Source organism: Hyalella azteca, unplaced genomic scaffold (genome assembly GCF_000764305.2).
Source record: "Hyalella azteca isolate HAZT.00-mixed unplaced genomic scaffold, Hazt_2.0.2 contig7358, whole genome shotgun sequence".
NCBI classification, from domain to species: Eukaryota; Metazoa; Arthropoda; class Malacostraca; order Amphipoda; family Hyalellidae; genus Hyalella; species Hyalella azteca.
Genome location: NW_025937486.1, coordinates 6,509 through 24,101, shown reverse-complemented (window position 1 = coordinate 24,101; position 17,593 = coordinate 6,509). Strand labels below are relative to the sequence as shown.

General features: G+C 41.4%; 2 protein-coding genes across 4 annotated transcripts; both read right to left on the bottom strand.

Moving 5' to 3' along the window:
• Window positions 1-1,140: 1,140 nt before the first annotated feature.
• LOC108682718 (m7GpppX diphosphatase) lies at window positions 1,141-8,429 on the bottom strand. Of its 2 annotated transcripts, none has more exons than XM_018171951.2 (6): window positions 8,114-8,429; window positions 7,689-7,827; window positions 6,416-6,564; window positions 5,955-6,179; window positions 5,379-5,496; window positions 1,141-2,250 (listed from the first exon to the last, which is right to left on the bottom strand). In XM_018171951.2, the coding sequence occupies exons 1-6, from the start codon at window positions 8,249-8,251 to the stop codon at window positions 1,535-1,537; spliced, it is 1,485 nt and encodes a 494-aa protein (XP_018027440.1). In that variant the 5' UTR covers window positions 8,252-8,429; the 3' UTR covers window positions 1,141-1,534. The 2 variants fall into 2 exon arrangements, with proteins under 2 accessions (XP_018027440.1, XP_018027441.1); XM_018171952.2 differs by having other exon boundaries at window positions 7,701-7,827.
• A 5,735-nt stretch (window positions 8,430-14,164) lies between these two features.
• On the bottom strand, window positions 14,165-17,363 carry LOC108682721. 2 transcript variants are annotated; one of them, XR_001931580.2, is made up of 3 exons: window positions 17,066-17,363; window positions 16,745-16,898; window positions 14,165-15,022 (listed from the first exon to the last, which is right to left on the bottom strand). XR_001931580.2 is itself a non-coding variant. In XM_047881220.1 (3 exons), exons 1-3 carry the CDS (start codon window positions 17,335-17,337, stop codon window positions 14,824-14,826), a joined length of 372 nt encoding a protein of 123 aa, XP_047737176.1. In that variant the 5' UTR covers window positions 17,338-17,363; the 3' UTR covers window positions 14,165-14,823. The 2 variants fall into 2 exon arrangements, 1 of the variants encoding a protein (XP_047737176.1); XM_047881220.1 differs by having other exon boundaries at window positions 17,319-17,363.
• Between the last annotated feature and the right edge of the window lie 230 nt (window positions 17,364-17,593).

The window sequence follows — 17,593 nt, the reverse complement described above, 5'->3', positions numbered from 1 at the left end:
TATCTTATTGTCTGTTATTGGTCAGAACTTGCCGAGGAAATTTGTTTAAAAATTGCAATATTATCTTCGAATGAAACTTCATTGGTACCTTTGAATCGTTCTATTGAAAGGAGAAAACTTCTAAACAGCGCTAGAAGAGAGGCTTGCACCTGAACTGTTGTTTCGTATCCTTATCGATTAGTTAATAATATCCTCTTCTTATAATTAATAATATCCTGAGATATAGAACTATTTGTTTTGCCTCTCGTCCGCAAATTTTTGAGAATTCAGTTCTGATAGCCTGCGTTGGAAATCCAGGGTCAGTTAGCAAGCTCACTTCATTCTACTCCAGTCAGGTTTCCTGAACAATCGCAAATTGCTCCTTATTTACATTAATATTTCACTGCCATCGAAATATGAAAATAATTTTAGCTATCAAACGTCAACCAACATGATCGAGTTTCGACTGATCTGAACTACAGGATCGTGAACCTTTTTCCTCGATTTTCAGGATGAAGGTAGCCTCGTAAAGCACATTTCAACATTTCATCGAATTATCTACGGATACACGATAGTCGCTAATCAAATCTAAATGCCTGACAACTGAACTAGAGTCGGTATATATACAAAGTGTTGCATTGAAAATCATGCTAGAACCAGTATATAACTTGCCAGTATCATAACATAATAAAGCGATGTCGGCGCTGAAGAGTAAGCCTGATATGTAGCCTGTCGCCGATTCTTGCACTTTTCGTGACTTGTCAACAGAAGATCGAAAAACAGGTCCTTCGACCGGATCTTTGCAAAACTGTCGATAGTTTGAAATATTTACTAGGTTTCCACCGGGTTCGATACGGTGCTCGGCATTTCAAATCTGAACATATTTTTTTCCATTGCTTTATCTAGTCTGTTCTTAAACGCGTTCATACTCGGAACTCCAACGATGTAATCAGGGAGGCAAATAAACTAATTACGTTTTATTTTCAAACAGCTGAATGATCTAAATTTATTAAAGGAAGTGGTACGCTGGCAAAGACATCAGGAGTGCGTCGGGTTAGGACACAAAGCTGAGCAAGTCACGACATAATAACCTTCTTATAGGCATTAGCTTCCGCAGCGCAACGGAAACAGGCCAACCTTGAGGATACGTAAAGGCGGGCAGTCCTTGATTGTTTAATATTGCCATCTATCGTCCTTGGCACGGTATAAATTGAAATTAGGTTTCTAATAAATTGCAATTTGAAAAAAAAATTGAATTCAAATCCTTTCCAAATATCCTCTATCTCAATTCAAGGAAACAACATGTAATTATTTGAGTTGGAATTTTTGGAACTAAATTACCTACTTAGAAATTCAATTTAAAATTCCTGTGAATTTCTTTGTGAAATATTCTGTGAATTTTTCCGTGTTTCTTCGTGAATCCGTGATTCTTCTTAAATTCTTCGTGAATTTAAAATTCCTGCGAAATCCTGTGTGATGAGCGACGTGTCATCTCACTCCTGCGATGGGACTGATGCCAACTGAACAAAAGAAATCCTGTTTATTCTCACTTTGCTTATTCTCTCTGACCGAGCCTGAAGTGCACTGGCACCGCCGGCTGCTCCTTACGCTCATGACTTCGCTTCCTCAGCTTTGACCGTAAATCACTCGTCTTGTCTTCGTACACCCACGCTTCAGCAGCAGCTGCCTCCTCCAATCTTGCGAGATGTTTCGTTAGCGCCGCCTGCACCTGCTCCTCCACCCTCGTCTCCACGATTTCTTCAATCTTTTTATGGAGCTCACCTTCGTTCAGCCTCACTAAATCAGAAGCCTGATGAGTTATGACACCTTGTGTCTCTTCTTCTCTCCGCAACATGTGGTAATAATGCACTGGCTCATCAATAGACTCTCTAGATTTAGTGTACATCGCCTTGTTACCACATGAGCCTAAGTTGTAACCATCAGGTCCAGGAGCGCCTATTCGAGTCTCCAAATTCTCGCGAGGCGCCGTCAAATTGCGCGTCCTTCTTCGCTTTCGAGGCAGCTTGACGGGCGAGTCGCAGTCTCCTGCAGCAGCTGCGTCGCGTGATGGTGTGTCCTCGGGTCTCTTCCTCTTGCCGTAGACTGGCCTGAAGGCTCCACCGTCCACGTGAGGTGTCGTCCTACGCAGCAGAGGGTGCGGGTGGCTATCATAACCCACGAAATTTAGAGTTACTTTCTGATAGTATTGCCGGTCCATTTCCAGGTTACTGATGACCGTGTCCAGCACGTGCACCTTGCCGTACTCCATGCCTGTCATCAATAAACAAACTTGGTGAAATAAGAAAGATTGATCAGTCAAAGCAATAACGAATTTGAAATAATGTGCTACCTTCGTCAGTAGTGAAACCAGATGTTCTAATTAATCTTAATATTAGGTAATTGTGATCACGTAACGCTGAGGGTGAAGCGTATTAGAATATAAAGCAATAGGCACATTTAAATATACAATATACAAGCCTTAATTAATAAAAAAACAATATCCCAGAAGTAGGAACAGTTTTTTCTGCTGTTGACGAAGTTCCCTGTGAGTGTCCGACATTGGTTCGAGCACTCCCTTCGCCATGGCCTGCATCTCTCCTTGAGTGGTCTGTACGAATGGCACCGGAAAGCAGCTAACTGAAACATTCGTGTAAAAAACCTTATCGGGAGCTGTATGCCAGAAATGCATCGCGCGAGAAGTCGCAGCGAGACGTAGTCTTGATAGGAAAAGATCATCCACCTTTTGTAGTCTAATGCACAATCAGTCGTTGATGTCATTCGCATGTAATGACCTGCTAACTAGAGCTAGTTCCCGCCAGCAATTCAAACAAACGAATCAGGGCCCATACTTTCAAAAAAAGTTAAGAGATCGTAAGTTCATCAGCCAATCATTGACGGCCTTTCAAGCAAAATCCACCAATCATAGACAAGAAAACAGAGCGTAAATACTTACGTTAACTTAGCGAATTTTGAAAGTATGGCCCCAGGTTCAAACGCCGTGGTTCAACGCCGTGGTTCAACGGCTTCGCTACGCCGTGGTTCAACGCTTAATCGAAGCTTAACGAAATGTTCAGGTACGGCCAAATCTTGAAACAATGCCTATCGGGGATACGCGCACCAACAGGTCCTAAATATTTATGGCCATATGCTTTTACATAGGCTTTTTACATTAAATATTCGTAATGAAATACTTGGAACTAAAGTGAGCAGGCGTGACTTTTTGTTTGTGCCTATAGAATAACTCAACAAAATCTCTACGCCAGATACTGCAGAGGGTTCATACAACAATGCTGATGCTGGAATAGGAAAATTAGAACCTCCAGTATCAACAAAGCGACAGAACTGTGCTATGAAATGAGCAAAGATTACGAGAAATAAAACAAGCAAAAACTGCGACAAATGCAAACGTTCCATATGTGGGAAGTGCATCGTCGCCGAGAAGTAGATAATAATAATAATAATAATATGATAATAATAATAATAGCGGCTTCAGCGTTTATGAGGCCGTAGGCCTGTCGCCGATTCTTAACATCGCAGAACATTCACAGCATTTTGCGGTCTCGAACTCGCAACTCACTGCTACAATTCTGTTGTGCTTAACCGCCCGGCCTCCTTGCCGATTCTGACCAGAAACTGGCGCACATGAGCTGGGATCGAACCCGCGCCTATCTGAGCCAATCTTGGTACTCTGAAGTTTAACCACTGGGCCACCCTGCCCAGTATAATAACTTGCAAAATTTGTAAAGTGCAAGAATAATAAAATTATTATGATACAAGTCATTATGATACAAAGTTGAATGATACTACAAGTATTTTTATACAATCGAATTAAAATAAACAAAGCAATTATTAGTTATTAGTCATTCTATCATTTTGAGCCTGAAAGTACAATGGAGGTTATTCTTTATTTACTACAAACGTATTTTCTTTTTAATTTTACTACAGTAAAATTAGCAATTAAAATGTTATTTCATTCATCCAATGAGGTCCCGAGGGTAAACGCGACTCATTTAACTATTTTTAGTGCATGAGGTCAAAATGAACTAACGCAGTGTTTCAAGATGGTGTGCGACTGCCACGCCTCTAGTGTCAACGCCCAGTCTCAGCGTGATAACTTTACTCATGAAGCTAGAAGCCGCTGACCACTCTGCGCCACCTAGCTCTTCTTTTCCAGTCTTTCTTAGTGGCACCGCAGCAACAACAACTTAAACCTGTTCTCGCTGCCCCGTTTCGTAACTTTTTAGCAGTTAATATCTGACTATATCAGGTCACTTGTCCCTCCTTTCCGATTTCTTGCAGTTAGTAAGGTAAGGTTAGGTCCGCTCAGGATTGTTTTAGGTGGAGAAATGTTGCAACGATTGTGGGTTAGGCCAGAAGAGGTTGGGCTGGAGTTAGGTGTGAAGTGGGACTCCGACATTTGCTGTTATCGCACATACAAACTTTGACAAATATATATATATAAGATTTCAATCTTTGAAATGTTGCCTACGCAAGCACTGGCTGATGCGTGGCATTCAAGAGTTTTTACCAGCAATCGATAACCTTCCCAATTAATAGTCCATTCAACTATGACGCTCCTGCGCGTTAATTCAAATCTCATTTATTACACAGGTGAGACTAGGTTTGAGGAGAGAGCAGCCGTTGGCCACAAATTTAACTCATAAACGAGGCCTAGAGCCAACGCTCAACTTATAGAACGTCAATTCTCTAACGGCTTGAAGCTATACTGCCTTAAATCGGTAGGTAATGCCAATGCTAGTAAATTTTTCATAGATTTTTAACACCATCATGCCCTAAACTCCACACACTTACCCCGACTCTCCACTTGACCGCAGCCAATGACTGGCTACGCCCTCCACTTGCCCAGCTTATCAACCTTGTTACAGCCAGCGAGTTCAGGTTACGTTAGGAAAAAATTTTTGGGGTCGAGAGTCAGGATAAGTGTGGAGGTGGAGCCATGCTGATGGGCAGCTGAAGACTATAAAGATATGAGCAGTAGATATGGAGGACTCAACTTCTCAGGATGCTCTACACTGTCGCAGGCTTGCGCAGTGTAAGGAATATTTTAGTGATGGCGGTGTTTGGCAATACTGGCCACTAACATGCATGCCGGTCGGAGCGTGTCTTCAATTCCTCATCAGCCGAGCACCTCAGCAGAGGTGCAGTACGTGTGCACCGTCCGTCCTCTTACACTGCCTAAAGCGCGCCTTGTTTGTTACCTGTACCTCTCGTATAGCTTCCTGCTGATGTGAACCGCGTTGTTGTGATATGTTACTTTTTTTTAATGAGCCACGTAGTAATAAGTGTTGAACTTATCTTTCCCACATCTCGACCTGGCGTATGTATTGGGCTAAATTATTCAACTAATTAGGGTTTTTCTGACGGAACTCTACGCTGACCTTCATGGCAGAAGCTGAGGGAGGCGAAGTGCACGTGCAGGTGGTAGAAGGAAGGCAGGTAGTGCAGGTACACGCGCAGCTGGTCTGCCTTCACCCCGTACTTCTCCTCAATGGCCACCTGTGGGACCAGTCCAGCTGTCAAGACAAATATAACGGAACAAACTGAGCTGAGAAATCGTTGAAGAAATCCCCACCAAAACATATATCTTTGAAAGAATTATATCAAACTTTAATTTGTTTACACTTTCTCGGTGCATGGGTTTCAATCAAATCTCGGTTTGTTTAAACACTGTTATGAAGCAGCGCAAAGTTACTGAAGTCAGAATAGAAATAACTTTTCAATTAATTGATTTTTATAAATGCAATGTCTTGTTATTCTGAAATATCTATTGATGTTACCGTCTCAGCATGCGTCATCAACGTCGAGCACGGCGATGGAGCAAAGGCCTCGAAATTCACGAAGGAACCTAAAGTGCAATTATGGTCGGAGAAATGGTCGATATATGGTACCGTATAACATTGTCGAACAACATTTGGTAAATTTCATGATATAAGGATTATCTGTGCAATATTCACCGTGCCCTGGTCGCGGATGTTGTAGAGGAGCGGCAGACAGTCCCCCGTCAGGTCTCTAATGGAGGCCAGGTCTCTGCGGTTGACGATGGCCTGGCAGAAGAGGTTGTCCGCACACTCGTCCGTCCACTTGATGTCTTTGATGAGCACGAAGCCGAGCTGGGGGTCGGCGTCTCGCAGGATCACGCGGTTCGCCTCGCAATTGCCCTCAAGTATGTTCAGGATCCACTGCAAGGAAGGGTGGAATTTGAGCAAAAGCGATATTATTAATCTAACTTTTTCAATGTTTAATTACTTTTTTTAAGTTACTATGTAACTTTTTAATCATTCAAATTTAAAAATCGAAATCTATTCTATTTTAGCATCATAATCTAACTTTTTCTCTAAGATGACAAAGTATTTCAAAAGAAAAAGGAAAGGCAGTAAGTTGTTATCAGAATTTCAAACATGTTACATTTAATCACCTTTTTATGCGAAGCTTTTTTCCTACAGATGTAGCCCTTGGAGTGCGACTCGTAGAGTTGCGCTGTTTCTTTCACTATGACCATGTGATGGGATTCGAACACCTCGAGTTCATACTTAGCAACAGGATATTTGATGGAGACTTCCACTTCTGCAAAGAAATCAAGTGAAATATGACAGGCACGCGCTAAATCTCTCAAGTTAGGTTAGGTTTAATTTTTTTGGGCCAGAGCCACTACCGTTTGTAAAGTTCTAAATTTTTCCCATCAGATTGTCGTCAAGTGTTTCCTGTGTGAGGAACCATCTGTCCGAACCATCTGTCACAAAACTATCAGTCCGATGGTTTATGAAGCACCGGAGGAACTTACAGACGCACAACGTCTACACGCTGTCAATTTAGCTTTGGCATCATTACCGCTCATGTAAGGAATGATTAACTGGGATCCATTATCATGAAAATAATTATGCAACAGAATTATATTATCACTTGCGAAGAGGTTAAATTTATTCTGATTCGAATTTAGACCAACACAATTTTGCTTACTTAACTTACAACCTGTCCATGAGATTCAAACAGTTAATCTTTGGGCGCTTAAACCCTGCAAGACGGATGAAACATTTGTGCCTAAATTTGTTGTAGTCCGGACAGACATGTGAGTCCCGGACACACGCACGGTGTGTGCTGCTCACTGCTCAGTACGGTGTGTGCTGCTCACTGCTCAGTACGGTGTGTGCTGCTCACTGCTCATTCCGAACCATCTGTCATAAACCATCAGTGCGATGGTTTATGAAGCACCGGAGGAACTATATAGAAGCACAAAGTCTACACGCAGTCAATGTGGCCTTGGCATCATTACCGTTAATGTTAGGAATGGTGTAACTTGATTAACTGGGATCCATCATAATGAAAATAATTCTGCAATATACTTGTGAAAAGATTAAATTTATTCTAGTTTGGAATTTAGACCCACACAATTTTGCTACGACTCTTTAACTTACAACCTGTCCATAAGATTCAAACAGTTAATCTTCAAGAGCTTAAACCCTCTCAGACGGATGAAACATTTGTACCTAAATTTGTTATAGTCCGAACAGACATGCGAGTCCCGAACACACGTACGGTGTGTGGTGCTGCTCACTGCTCAGTACGGTGTATGGTGCTGCTCACTGCTCACTACGGTCGTGTGCTGCTCACTGATCACTACGGTCAAGCGTTCTGCTTACTACGGTCTAGCGTGCTGCGCACTGCTCACTAGCGTGCTGCGCACTGCTCACTAGCGTGCTCACTGTTGAGGGGGGGCGGTAGGTGGGCGGTGTGTTGGCTGAAGACGTCGTTGCGCAGCTGCTCCTTCAGGCAGCGGCAGCTGGCGATCACCTCCTGCAGCCTGCGCTCGTCAACGTCGAAACGCGTCTTCTGAAATACAGTCAACACCATCTTAAATAGTTATGTGTTAAATAATGAAGAGAAACACTAATGTTCAGTAATGAAGAGAAACTCTCATGTTCAATAACGAAGAGAAACTCTCATGTTAAATAATGGAAATGGTTGCTTGTTTAATTTTTCTTGACTCAAAGATTGCTAACTGCTGCCAAGAAGTTGGCTCTAAACAGATACAAAATTTGTAGCAATTCACTTATTGAGGAACTTATGAACAGAATCGCATGAATCAGCACATTTGCAATGGAAGAAAAATTCTTACCTGCAAGCGAATCGTGGCCATGGCAGGCAGAGCGTCATGTCTGACCAGCAGGTCAACGCAGAAGCGATCGTGGCGCAAAATTTTCACAATTTTGAACTCCGAAATGTCGGTGAACGGAACGCTGTTTTGCGACGACATCGAAGCTTGGTTCGTTCCCGTTTGCGTAGGCGAATTTGAATCGTTGAAATACGAAGTCAATTCAAGTTTTTTAGAACACTGATGCCAAGGCTCTTCAGCTCGTTTTTCCCCTTGCCTCCCAACGTGAGAGTTTGCAGGCTCCTTAGCCAGTGGATGCCCAAGCTCTTCACCGTGCGTGTGTCCAGGCTNGCACGCATGCGCAGGCTCCTCACCGCACGCATGCGCAGGCTCCTCACCGCACGCATGCGCAGGCTCCTCACCGCAAGCATGCGCAGGCTCCTCACCGCAAGCATGCGCAGGCTCCTCACCGCAAGCATGCGCAGGCTCCTCACCGCACGCATGCGCAGGCTCCTCACCGCAGGCATGCGCAGGCTCCTCACCGCTCGGTCCCGTATGGCGGGCTAAGCTCTTCATTTCGCGCGCTCAGGCAAGGCGGTCTCAGTCAGAACTTCAGCTCGCAACTAAACGCTTCAATGCTACGTAAAAATTAGTCTTGCTCAAACGTACAGTCGAACAACAGAAGAAATGTTTTACTGCAAATTATTGTCTTGGAATAATTTCTGAGGGAGCAAAATTTAATACAGAAAGTTTAAATAATACAGGCATATTAAACGCTCATTTTTCGTCTGGTTAGAACATTAAATTCCAACCCAAAAATTAGTAGTGTAACAACTCGGCAATTTTATACTGCATTTGAAGTGGTTTCAGCTGCGTGCGATTGCAGTCGCACAATTTCCACCAGCCTTCCTGTAGGCGTGGTGGAAATGTATTTTCCACCCACTCGCAGGTGTATTTCAACCTGGAGTCAAAATACAAGGCCCAGAATGTTGTTTGTGTACCGAAAGTTTGGGCACTCAGGAGGCAAATCCGGTGCGGATCTCATACAAAAATTCCTCGAACAGTGAGTATTGCACAAAAAAATACTTTATTTTACCTCTGTTGCATTGACGTCGTTGGTCTTAGCCCAACTGAATATTTAGGACAAAATTCAACTCGTGTATATTATTTTATTATGATTTTAACGATAGGGAAAGATAATTTATCGAGTCTTCCTTGCAGCGTAATATTAAATACTAATTTTGTGTCAACGTATGAACGTGACAACGTTTGTAGTTAGGTTGTGAAGGGTTCACACTAAGTTTTCGTCAACTGTTGGCGCAATTACAAACTAACTGGCAACACTAATACATGAGCAAGAAACAATGCATTCAACCATGTTCCATCACAAACATCAAACGGAGAATAAAATTCACGTGAAAAATTTATTCACGGTGTTTTGAACCTTTGCAATAGCCCATCAGTTATAACGAAATTTTGGACTCTACTAAATTTCATAAGAGAGCCACCAGTCTACTCATTAGTCCTTACCACTTACCAGTTAGGTACCACTGCTTCTATTCGAATTCTAACTTAACAAAGCTCTCTGTAGGAGCGTAGGAGTGAATGCTGGTAAGTGGTGATATCGTTGCTCCTTTCTCAATTGAAACTCTTAGTCTAATAACTCATCGATCACCCGCTTCTTTAATGCCAGAAAATTAGCTACGTGCGGAACATCTTCTTGCCAAGTTCTAAATTTTATATCTCGGGCTGTGAAGAAATGGCAATTCGAAGTTTTGAAATCTACATTTCCATTTCGCTTAGTGAGCCAGGCTAAAAATATGAGCAAAAAAATCGTTTTCAGAAGAAAACGGTTCAATTTAAGGAGCACTCGTGAAAATAACACTGATGTCGCGAAATGGAACAGAAGAGGCACTCAAATGGTGGAAAAAACACCATAACATCGAGAGATAACGTCTCGCCTGTGACGTGGGTGAAGCAATGATATGGGACGTGCATAATTAATCTCTGTAAGTCACACGTCAGCTGAAAATAACAAACTTACAAAGATAAGCCCGTCACACTCACACGCGACTGCGTATTTTGTAATGAACTAAATGAAGTGAACGAAATTGCAATTTTATTTTCACAGTGAATACTTGAGTTAAGAACTAAAGAATGTTCAATAACTTAGCTTTTCAAAAATAACAACTGAATTAACAGCAATTGAGAGATCTATCGAAGGTTAGTAGTATAGCATCGAGACGACCGTAGCACCTCCGGCACTGTCTCAAGCCAACTGCTATCGGTCGACGTCGACCATGACACCACAGAGTAACTCGTTCGTTACTCGTTCGAACGATAGGAACTATCATGGTTGAATTAATATTCTTTATTCAGTATTAATTCAACCATGGGAATTATCACAGATTTTCACATTACTTCGTTTTCAATTAAAACGAAAAAAAAAATAATTTTTAGGCAACCCAACCAGTAACCAGCCATAAGTCCTTCAATACTGAACGGATTTGCTAGAATTTTGCAGAAGTGTCGATACGGTCATTTAAATCAACAAATCCTCTCGTCATTAATCGCACGCATTTGTGCGATTAGTGGTGTATGTTACCTGATAATGTTACCTGATCATATTGGTGTAATTCATCAGAGGCTTTCTTTTATGCACGTTTGATTTGTGGTCTTCGGCAGGCGACCCCCCCTGTTTCCGATTCTTGTACTTTTCCTGACTTGATTCACAAGGGATCCGGCCATTTGAACCCGATCTCTCCATAACTGATGATTGATTGAGATAGCTGCTGGACTTATTCCCTGGTCCGTAAGATGCTAGGCATTTCAAGACTGAAGATATGCTGCTGCATAGGCATAGCTTTGTCTATTCTGTTCTTGAAGGCGTTCATACTCGAAGCGTCAACGATGCTATCAGGGAGGCTGTTCCACATGTCGGTGACTCGAAGCGAGAAGAAATGTTGTCGCATGGATGTGTTACAATGCAGTTTTTTTAGTTTATAGCCGTGGCCCCTGGTGTTGGTTCTCGTTCCAAATTCTAGTAATCCTTCTGGGACCTTGTATAAACCGTGGGTATACTTGTATACTTCAATGAGGTCCCCACGCAGACGTCGATAACGGAGGCTTGGAAGCTTCATAATTTTTAATCTTTCTGCACAAGGCTTGCCTTTTAATCCCGGAATTATCCTTGTTGCACGTCTCTGAACACTCTCGACTAAATTTTTGTCCTTTTCAAGTTTCGGTGACAACACTGCGTTTCCAAACTCTAGGTTCGGACGCACGACAGCGACAAACAACAGCTTCATCGCTTCTGTATCCATATACTCGAAAGAGCGTCTGATCAGTCCAAGTTCTCGAAAGTGTCTCGTTTCTGGTTTCGGTGTTTACCAAGGCTTGGATTTAATCTGTAATAAAGATAAATCAGAACTCGTTCATCACTTTGGCCAATGGGGAGGACCTATACCAGTGGTTCCCGAAGTGGGCGATTTCGCCCCCCTAGGGGCGGTGGAAAGATTTTGGGGGGCGCTAAGGAAGAAGAGGGCGGTAGGGGGGCGATAGGGGGCGGTAGTCCGAATTCGATGTCATAAGTTCGTACGTTTGTTTGACGATTTGTACACAACACGTGCAGCACATGACTCCCAGCGATGGTTTTGTCACCCAGATCCCTTTTCTTAACCTCTCCTGGGTTTACGTCTCGGACAAATTAACGGCAGGACTCGCGGCCGATCTCACAGCCAATTTCCAAATTCAATGATCAAGGAATATCTCTCAAACTAATGAATTTACTCGATGAAACGTGGTACGCGTATTCATTAGGACCTAACAATAATGTCAAGATCGTGAAAATTGTTTGAATTTTGCCATCGTTTGTTTTTGCCATATGGCAAAAACATCGTTATATTCGAATATAAGGAAGTGTGAAATCAAGAATGACGGTGAAATGAAAAATAAAACTCGCAGACGAAGGTAAAATCGAAAAATTTTATAAGCTAAAAATCGCCGTTTGGTAGTTAGGAATGTATATTCAAAATTTCGTTCAAATCTGTTCAATAGTTTGGAAAAAATTCTTTGATCACTGCGAATTTCGGCCTGTTTCGCAATATACGTGTAACTCACGAATGAAGGTGAAATTATAAAAAATTACGAGCTAAACATCACCGTTGGGTTCTGATGAATACATGCTCCAAGTTTCATAGAGCTGCGTTCACTAGTTTGGGAGATATTACTTGATAATTGAGTTTGGAGATCGGTCGTGAGACCGGCCACGAGTCCGGCCGTAAATTCGCCCGAGACGTCCTAGGTTTCTATTGCTGAAACAGTTAAAACAGCTGAAAAACATATTGGTTCACTAAATGGGTCCTATTTGTGAAATACACATTTGTGTTTAACCTTTATCTTTTAAAATTGCAGCGTACTAAATTTCAAGAAAGAGGCGTATGTCTGTGGGGGGCGCTAGAAATTCACTAGGGAGCCAATGGGGGCGCCAGCCTGAAAAAGATTGGGAACCACTGACCTATACGATCGCCTGGCTGAACGATGCAGGGATGTAGATTGGTTTGTTTATCAGTCCAAGTCGTAGATTGGCTTTATTAACTTGAGCTTCAATAAGCTTAGAAAATTTCAACTCATTGTCGACATTAACTCCTGAATCTTTTTCCATTGTCGACTTCGACATCATCACTCTGTCCTTGCACCCATGTCTTCTCATACTGTAATCTTTCTGTTCATTATTCTTGCCAAGGTGGATTACTTTGAATTTGTCAGCATTTAAAACGCAGCAGCCAATTCTAATTATTATGTGTTAATAATATCAAATAAAAAGTTCTGAACATTATTATATAGTTGTTAATGAGGAGTGATGGCTTGTGTGTCATTGTAGGGAGATGAAGCAGCACCGCGCTAGCCCATCGCGTATAGTATTTAAAATACAAGCAAATATTTTTACATGAAGAGTGACCGATCGATGTGGAAAAAATTGTACATTATATCATACATATGAGATCATAAGATATCGTATCTCTAATTCCATCCAGAATGTGAAATTACAAAGCAATTTCACAATTAATCCACCAGAAAAGCTCAAGCATCAGAGCCCAACAACATATTTCACGTGGTACGTGGTGAAGGCTAACATCGCAATACGAACGCATTGCGTAAGCACAAAGCTCATGTTGCCAGGAAGAGAAGATAAGAGAAAACTTGACTCCTGGGAAAAGCAAAAATCCCCATCGTAGAAACAGCATCGCTTGAGAGAAAGCAGCAAAAACAATAAGGTTGATAAACTCGAGTTAAATCAGCAATTAAATGAGACTATTTTATTGAAAACCAAACTGTTGTTCGAGAGAGACATCAGAAACCGATGGAGTTTGGACTTATCTGAAGGGTACACAAGCTTAAATTTCCAAATCGTCATATACAGTAAAAGTAGGATATGTGAAAAAAAGTAAACATAAAATACGGCAAATTTACGATGCCAGGCGCGAACGTAATTTAAATTGATAAAAAAACTCACACCAGAACTCAGATTGACGTAATATATACACAGCCAGGTAGTTATACATTTAACCGCCGTTTTTGGTTCCCGTGTAGAGAAAGAACTTACCCTTATAACCTTCCCTGAAGCTTTTCACTCATGACGGGCATTAACACGTCGAAAGACCTCTTGAGGTGTAAAGATTTTCAAGATACGCTAATTGTTGCACTTATGATCACCGTGAAAAACTCAAGTGCTAGTCTCAACGACAGCCTGATTAAAAGTCCCAAGACAATTCTTGTCCAAGTCCCATAGTTGTGCAGTAAGTTCCAGACGCACGCTAACTGCACTGAAAAGTTGACCTGAGAGCGACAGGCCTAAGTACAATATTTCTAGCCCTTCAATATTATACATATGTACATATTTCTAGGTACAATATTTACAGCCCTTCACAAAAATCGATGTCGCTGCATCCTGGACGCACGGTGCCAGGGCTCTCCTCGTAGGCACGAGCGATACTTTGTCTATCAATACTTAGCTCTTGAGTGGGTCATCCTGACTCAGTTTGCCCAGCAAATTGGCTCAACAGTGTTATAAAAAGGGAATTCCACTTGAAGGAACAAACAGAAGATCTTCATCAAGGAAAGTTCGGCTTCAACGTCGTGCGTGAACAGGTCTAGACTAAACACAGAGCTACAAACAACACCACTAGCTAAGAAGAGTAACTAAATGATCGTGATTCAACCGAGGATATTCCGATCATTAACTAAAGTGACTCATAAAATACCAACCCAATGATTTTAATTGAGAAACAAAGCTCTATTATTCTACAGGTATAATAGGTACCAACCCAATGATTTTAATTGAGAAACAAAGCTCTATTATTCTGCAGGTATAATAGGTACCAACACCATGAATTCCATTGGAAACAAAGCTCTATTAGTCTACAGGTATAATAGGTACCAACCCAATGATTTCCATTGAGAAACAAAGCTCTATAAGTCTACAGGTATTGGGCACATAAGGCTTCAACGCGGCTTCTTTCACACCACCGACGCTAACTTCTTCCTGCCAACTCATCTCCATGGCAGAAAATGTCCCACTGGGAAGACTAGGCACGACATGCACGTGCTCCGGCTATAAAATAATTAGAAATACAAGCGCCCTTATGATGCGTAGACGCCAAAATTCAGGACACTTTCTCGCATGAACTGAGATAACTGTAAACCATTTGTTGCATCTGTTTGCCAGTTAAGTTCTAATTGCCTGGTAGTATCCAATGAATGATGCTGATGGTTGACAACTCAAAACATTCAATCGCAGTATTATTACACGTCATGAACTTGGAGTGCGGCTCGCAGTATATGGCCATATTGGGCCATTCTTCTGCGAGCTCCAACAGCCGACGAGCGCCAGTCCGAGAAAGACCGTCCCTCGGCAGCACCAGGTCACAATCACTGCAATGAGATAACATTTCATTACTAAGTCATAATTCCAGTCACGATCAGCCGATCGATCTCGACTTAATAGACTACATTTTCAACACACCCCCTCCGAAAAAAAAGAAAAATGTTTATTTCAGATCAGCCCATGTCCACATAAAATAAAGATCCAGCAGCACGTTTTGTGTCTTTGAATTAAGTAGCTTCATCGTGCGTTGGTTGAACCAGGTTAAAAATACGAATGATTTAAGTAGCGATGTGCCTTGTCACGCAAAATATCACGCAATCGCTTAAATATAGGTTATATACGTGACAAATATTCACATTTGTGGCTAAATCTCAGGGAGGGTGTAAATATGACGTACATAAGTTAATATTGAGTAACAATAACATGATATTAATAATATTCACAATGAAGAGAGATGCGAGCAAAAATCTAGGGTTGCCATCGTTCAAGAAGCTCGGCCAGTCAAGTGGTAAGGCAATCGCCGGATTAAAAGTAATGTTATGTTAACCCAGCTGTTAATTTGTTAATGGAATCACGAGCTGCAGCTGTTTGTTAATACCATATTCGGAAGGACATTTGGACAGAAGAACAATGAAAAACGTGGTTCCCGTTAAACTTATTAATATACAATCCTACTCAGCATATATACTTCAACAGGGCATAGTTTTCAGTGTCGTTCATACAGACTGAGAAGGTCATCACACTAACACCAGCATATTAGTCTGTATTCTGCAAGATCAGATCTCTACCACGCAATTAAATACAACAAGTGCGCCAAGCGGTGAATACGGCAAAGAAACGCNGTGCATGATGTGTACTTGAGTGCATGATGTGTACTTGAGTGCATGAGAGTGCATGATGTGCACTTGAGTGCATGATGTGCACTTGAGTGCATGATGTGCACTTGAGTGCCTGATGTGCTGAGTGCATGATGTGTACTTGAGTGCATGATGTGTACTTGAGTGCATGAGAGTGCATGATGTGCACTTGAGTGCATGATGCAGGCTAACAATACACCGCGTCGGAGATAAGGCAATAAGCCCTACGTATCAAAACCTCCCCTCATGACTGAGGCTGTAGCTTCTTTACACAGAAGACCTCATGAAGCACCGAAGCCTTGCTGGCTACTAAATTTCTGGGTCTGTCTTTCAGTAAATGCTTCTCAAATATTCCTATTGTCTGGTATTTCTAATCTCCTGTGCATTTATGAGATATGTATAATAGCCATGCTGGCCAGAAAATTCAATTCCCTGAACTAAACCCAAAATGAGACAAAAATAATTCATTATCTTGTTACTGAACCTAAAATGAGACAAAAATATATCATTAACTCATTACTGAACCTAAAATGAGGCAAAAAGAATTCATAACCTTATTACTGAACCTGAAACGAGACAAAAATAATTTATTATTTAATTACTGAACCTAAAATGAGAGAAAAATAATTCATAATCTTATTACTGAACCCAAAATGAGGCAAAAATAATTCATTTTCTTATTACTGAACCTAAAATGAGACAAAAATAAATCATTATCTTATTACTGAACCTAAGATGAGGCAAAAATAATTCATTATCTTATTACTGAACCTGAAATGAGACAAAAATAATTAATTAGCTTATTATAATAGCAGATTTGACACAACTTATGAGGCGAGAATCCTGATGGATCTAACTCTTGCTATGTACTGGAAGCAAGGAAATAGTTAATGCCAGCATTGAAATACATACATATAGGAAAAAAGGACGGGAGACAGAATGGCCAGGACCCAGTCCAAGTCGCTGTCTTTCAAGTCAGGGAAGTGCCAGCGGCGCGGCTCCCAGCGAAGATTGTGTACATGGAGACCAGTGCTGTTCGGAACTCCTCTCACGAAGCAAACATCACCTGTTGGACACATTTAAATGAATTTATAAACATATAGGTAATAAATGTATGTATATATGAGCATATAAATTGAATATAGATAGACGCATTTAGTGCAGAGCGGCCTAATGGTTACAGTTCAGAGTACCAGGATTGGAGCAGTGAGTTGTGGGTTCAATCCAAGTTACCTGAGGCAGTTCTGGTCAAACTGGTGAGGTGGCCAAATGGATAAAAAAGCTAAATTGGATCAGTGAGTTGTATGTTCATAACCTGCAGCAAGCTGTGAATATTCTGCCATGTTAGGAATCAGCAACAGGCCTAACAGCCCAGTCAATGCAGACACTGCTGTTCTTTTTATAACATGGTAATTAATTTATTGAATAATAATCCATTGTGCCGCAACTGCAGGGTTCCCAGTCTCACGAGTCTCTGGATTGTTACCATGCAAGGTTGTCTGCATACAACTTGATTCAGTGTGTATTTCCTTAGCCCCCTAGAAGAGTAGCTTCATTCAAGTGTCCACAAGTGACCAAGGTTTGGATAAATTGGCCTTATTATCCAAGATGGAAGGAATTTGAACAAATCAAGTACATCAATGAGGAAGTGGAGAAGTACTTCTTGGGATTATCAAAATTTGTTCAAAATCAATATAAAAGGGATCAAGAATACAGACTTTAATACTCACCAAAACATTTGAAATCTCTTGACAAATAAAT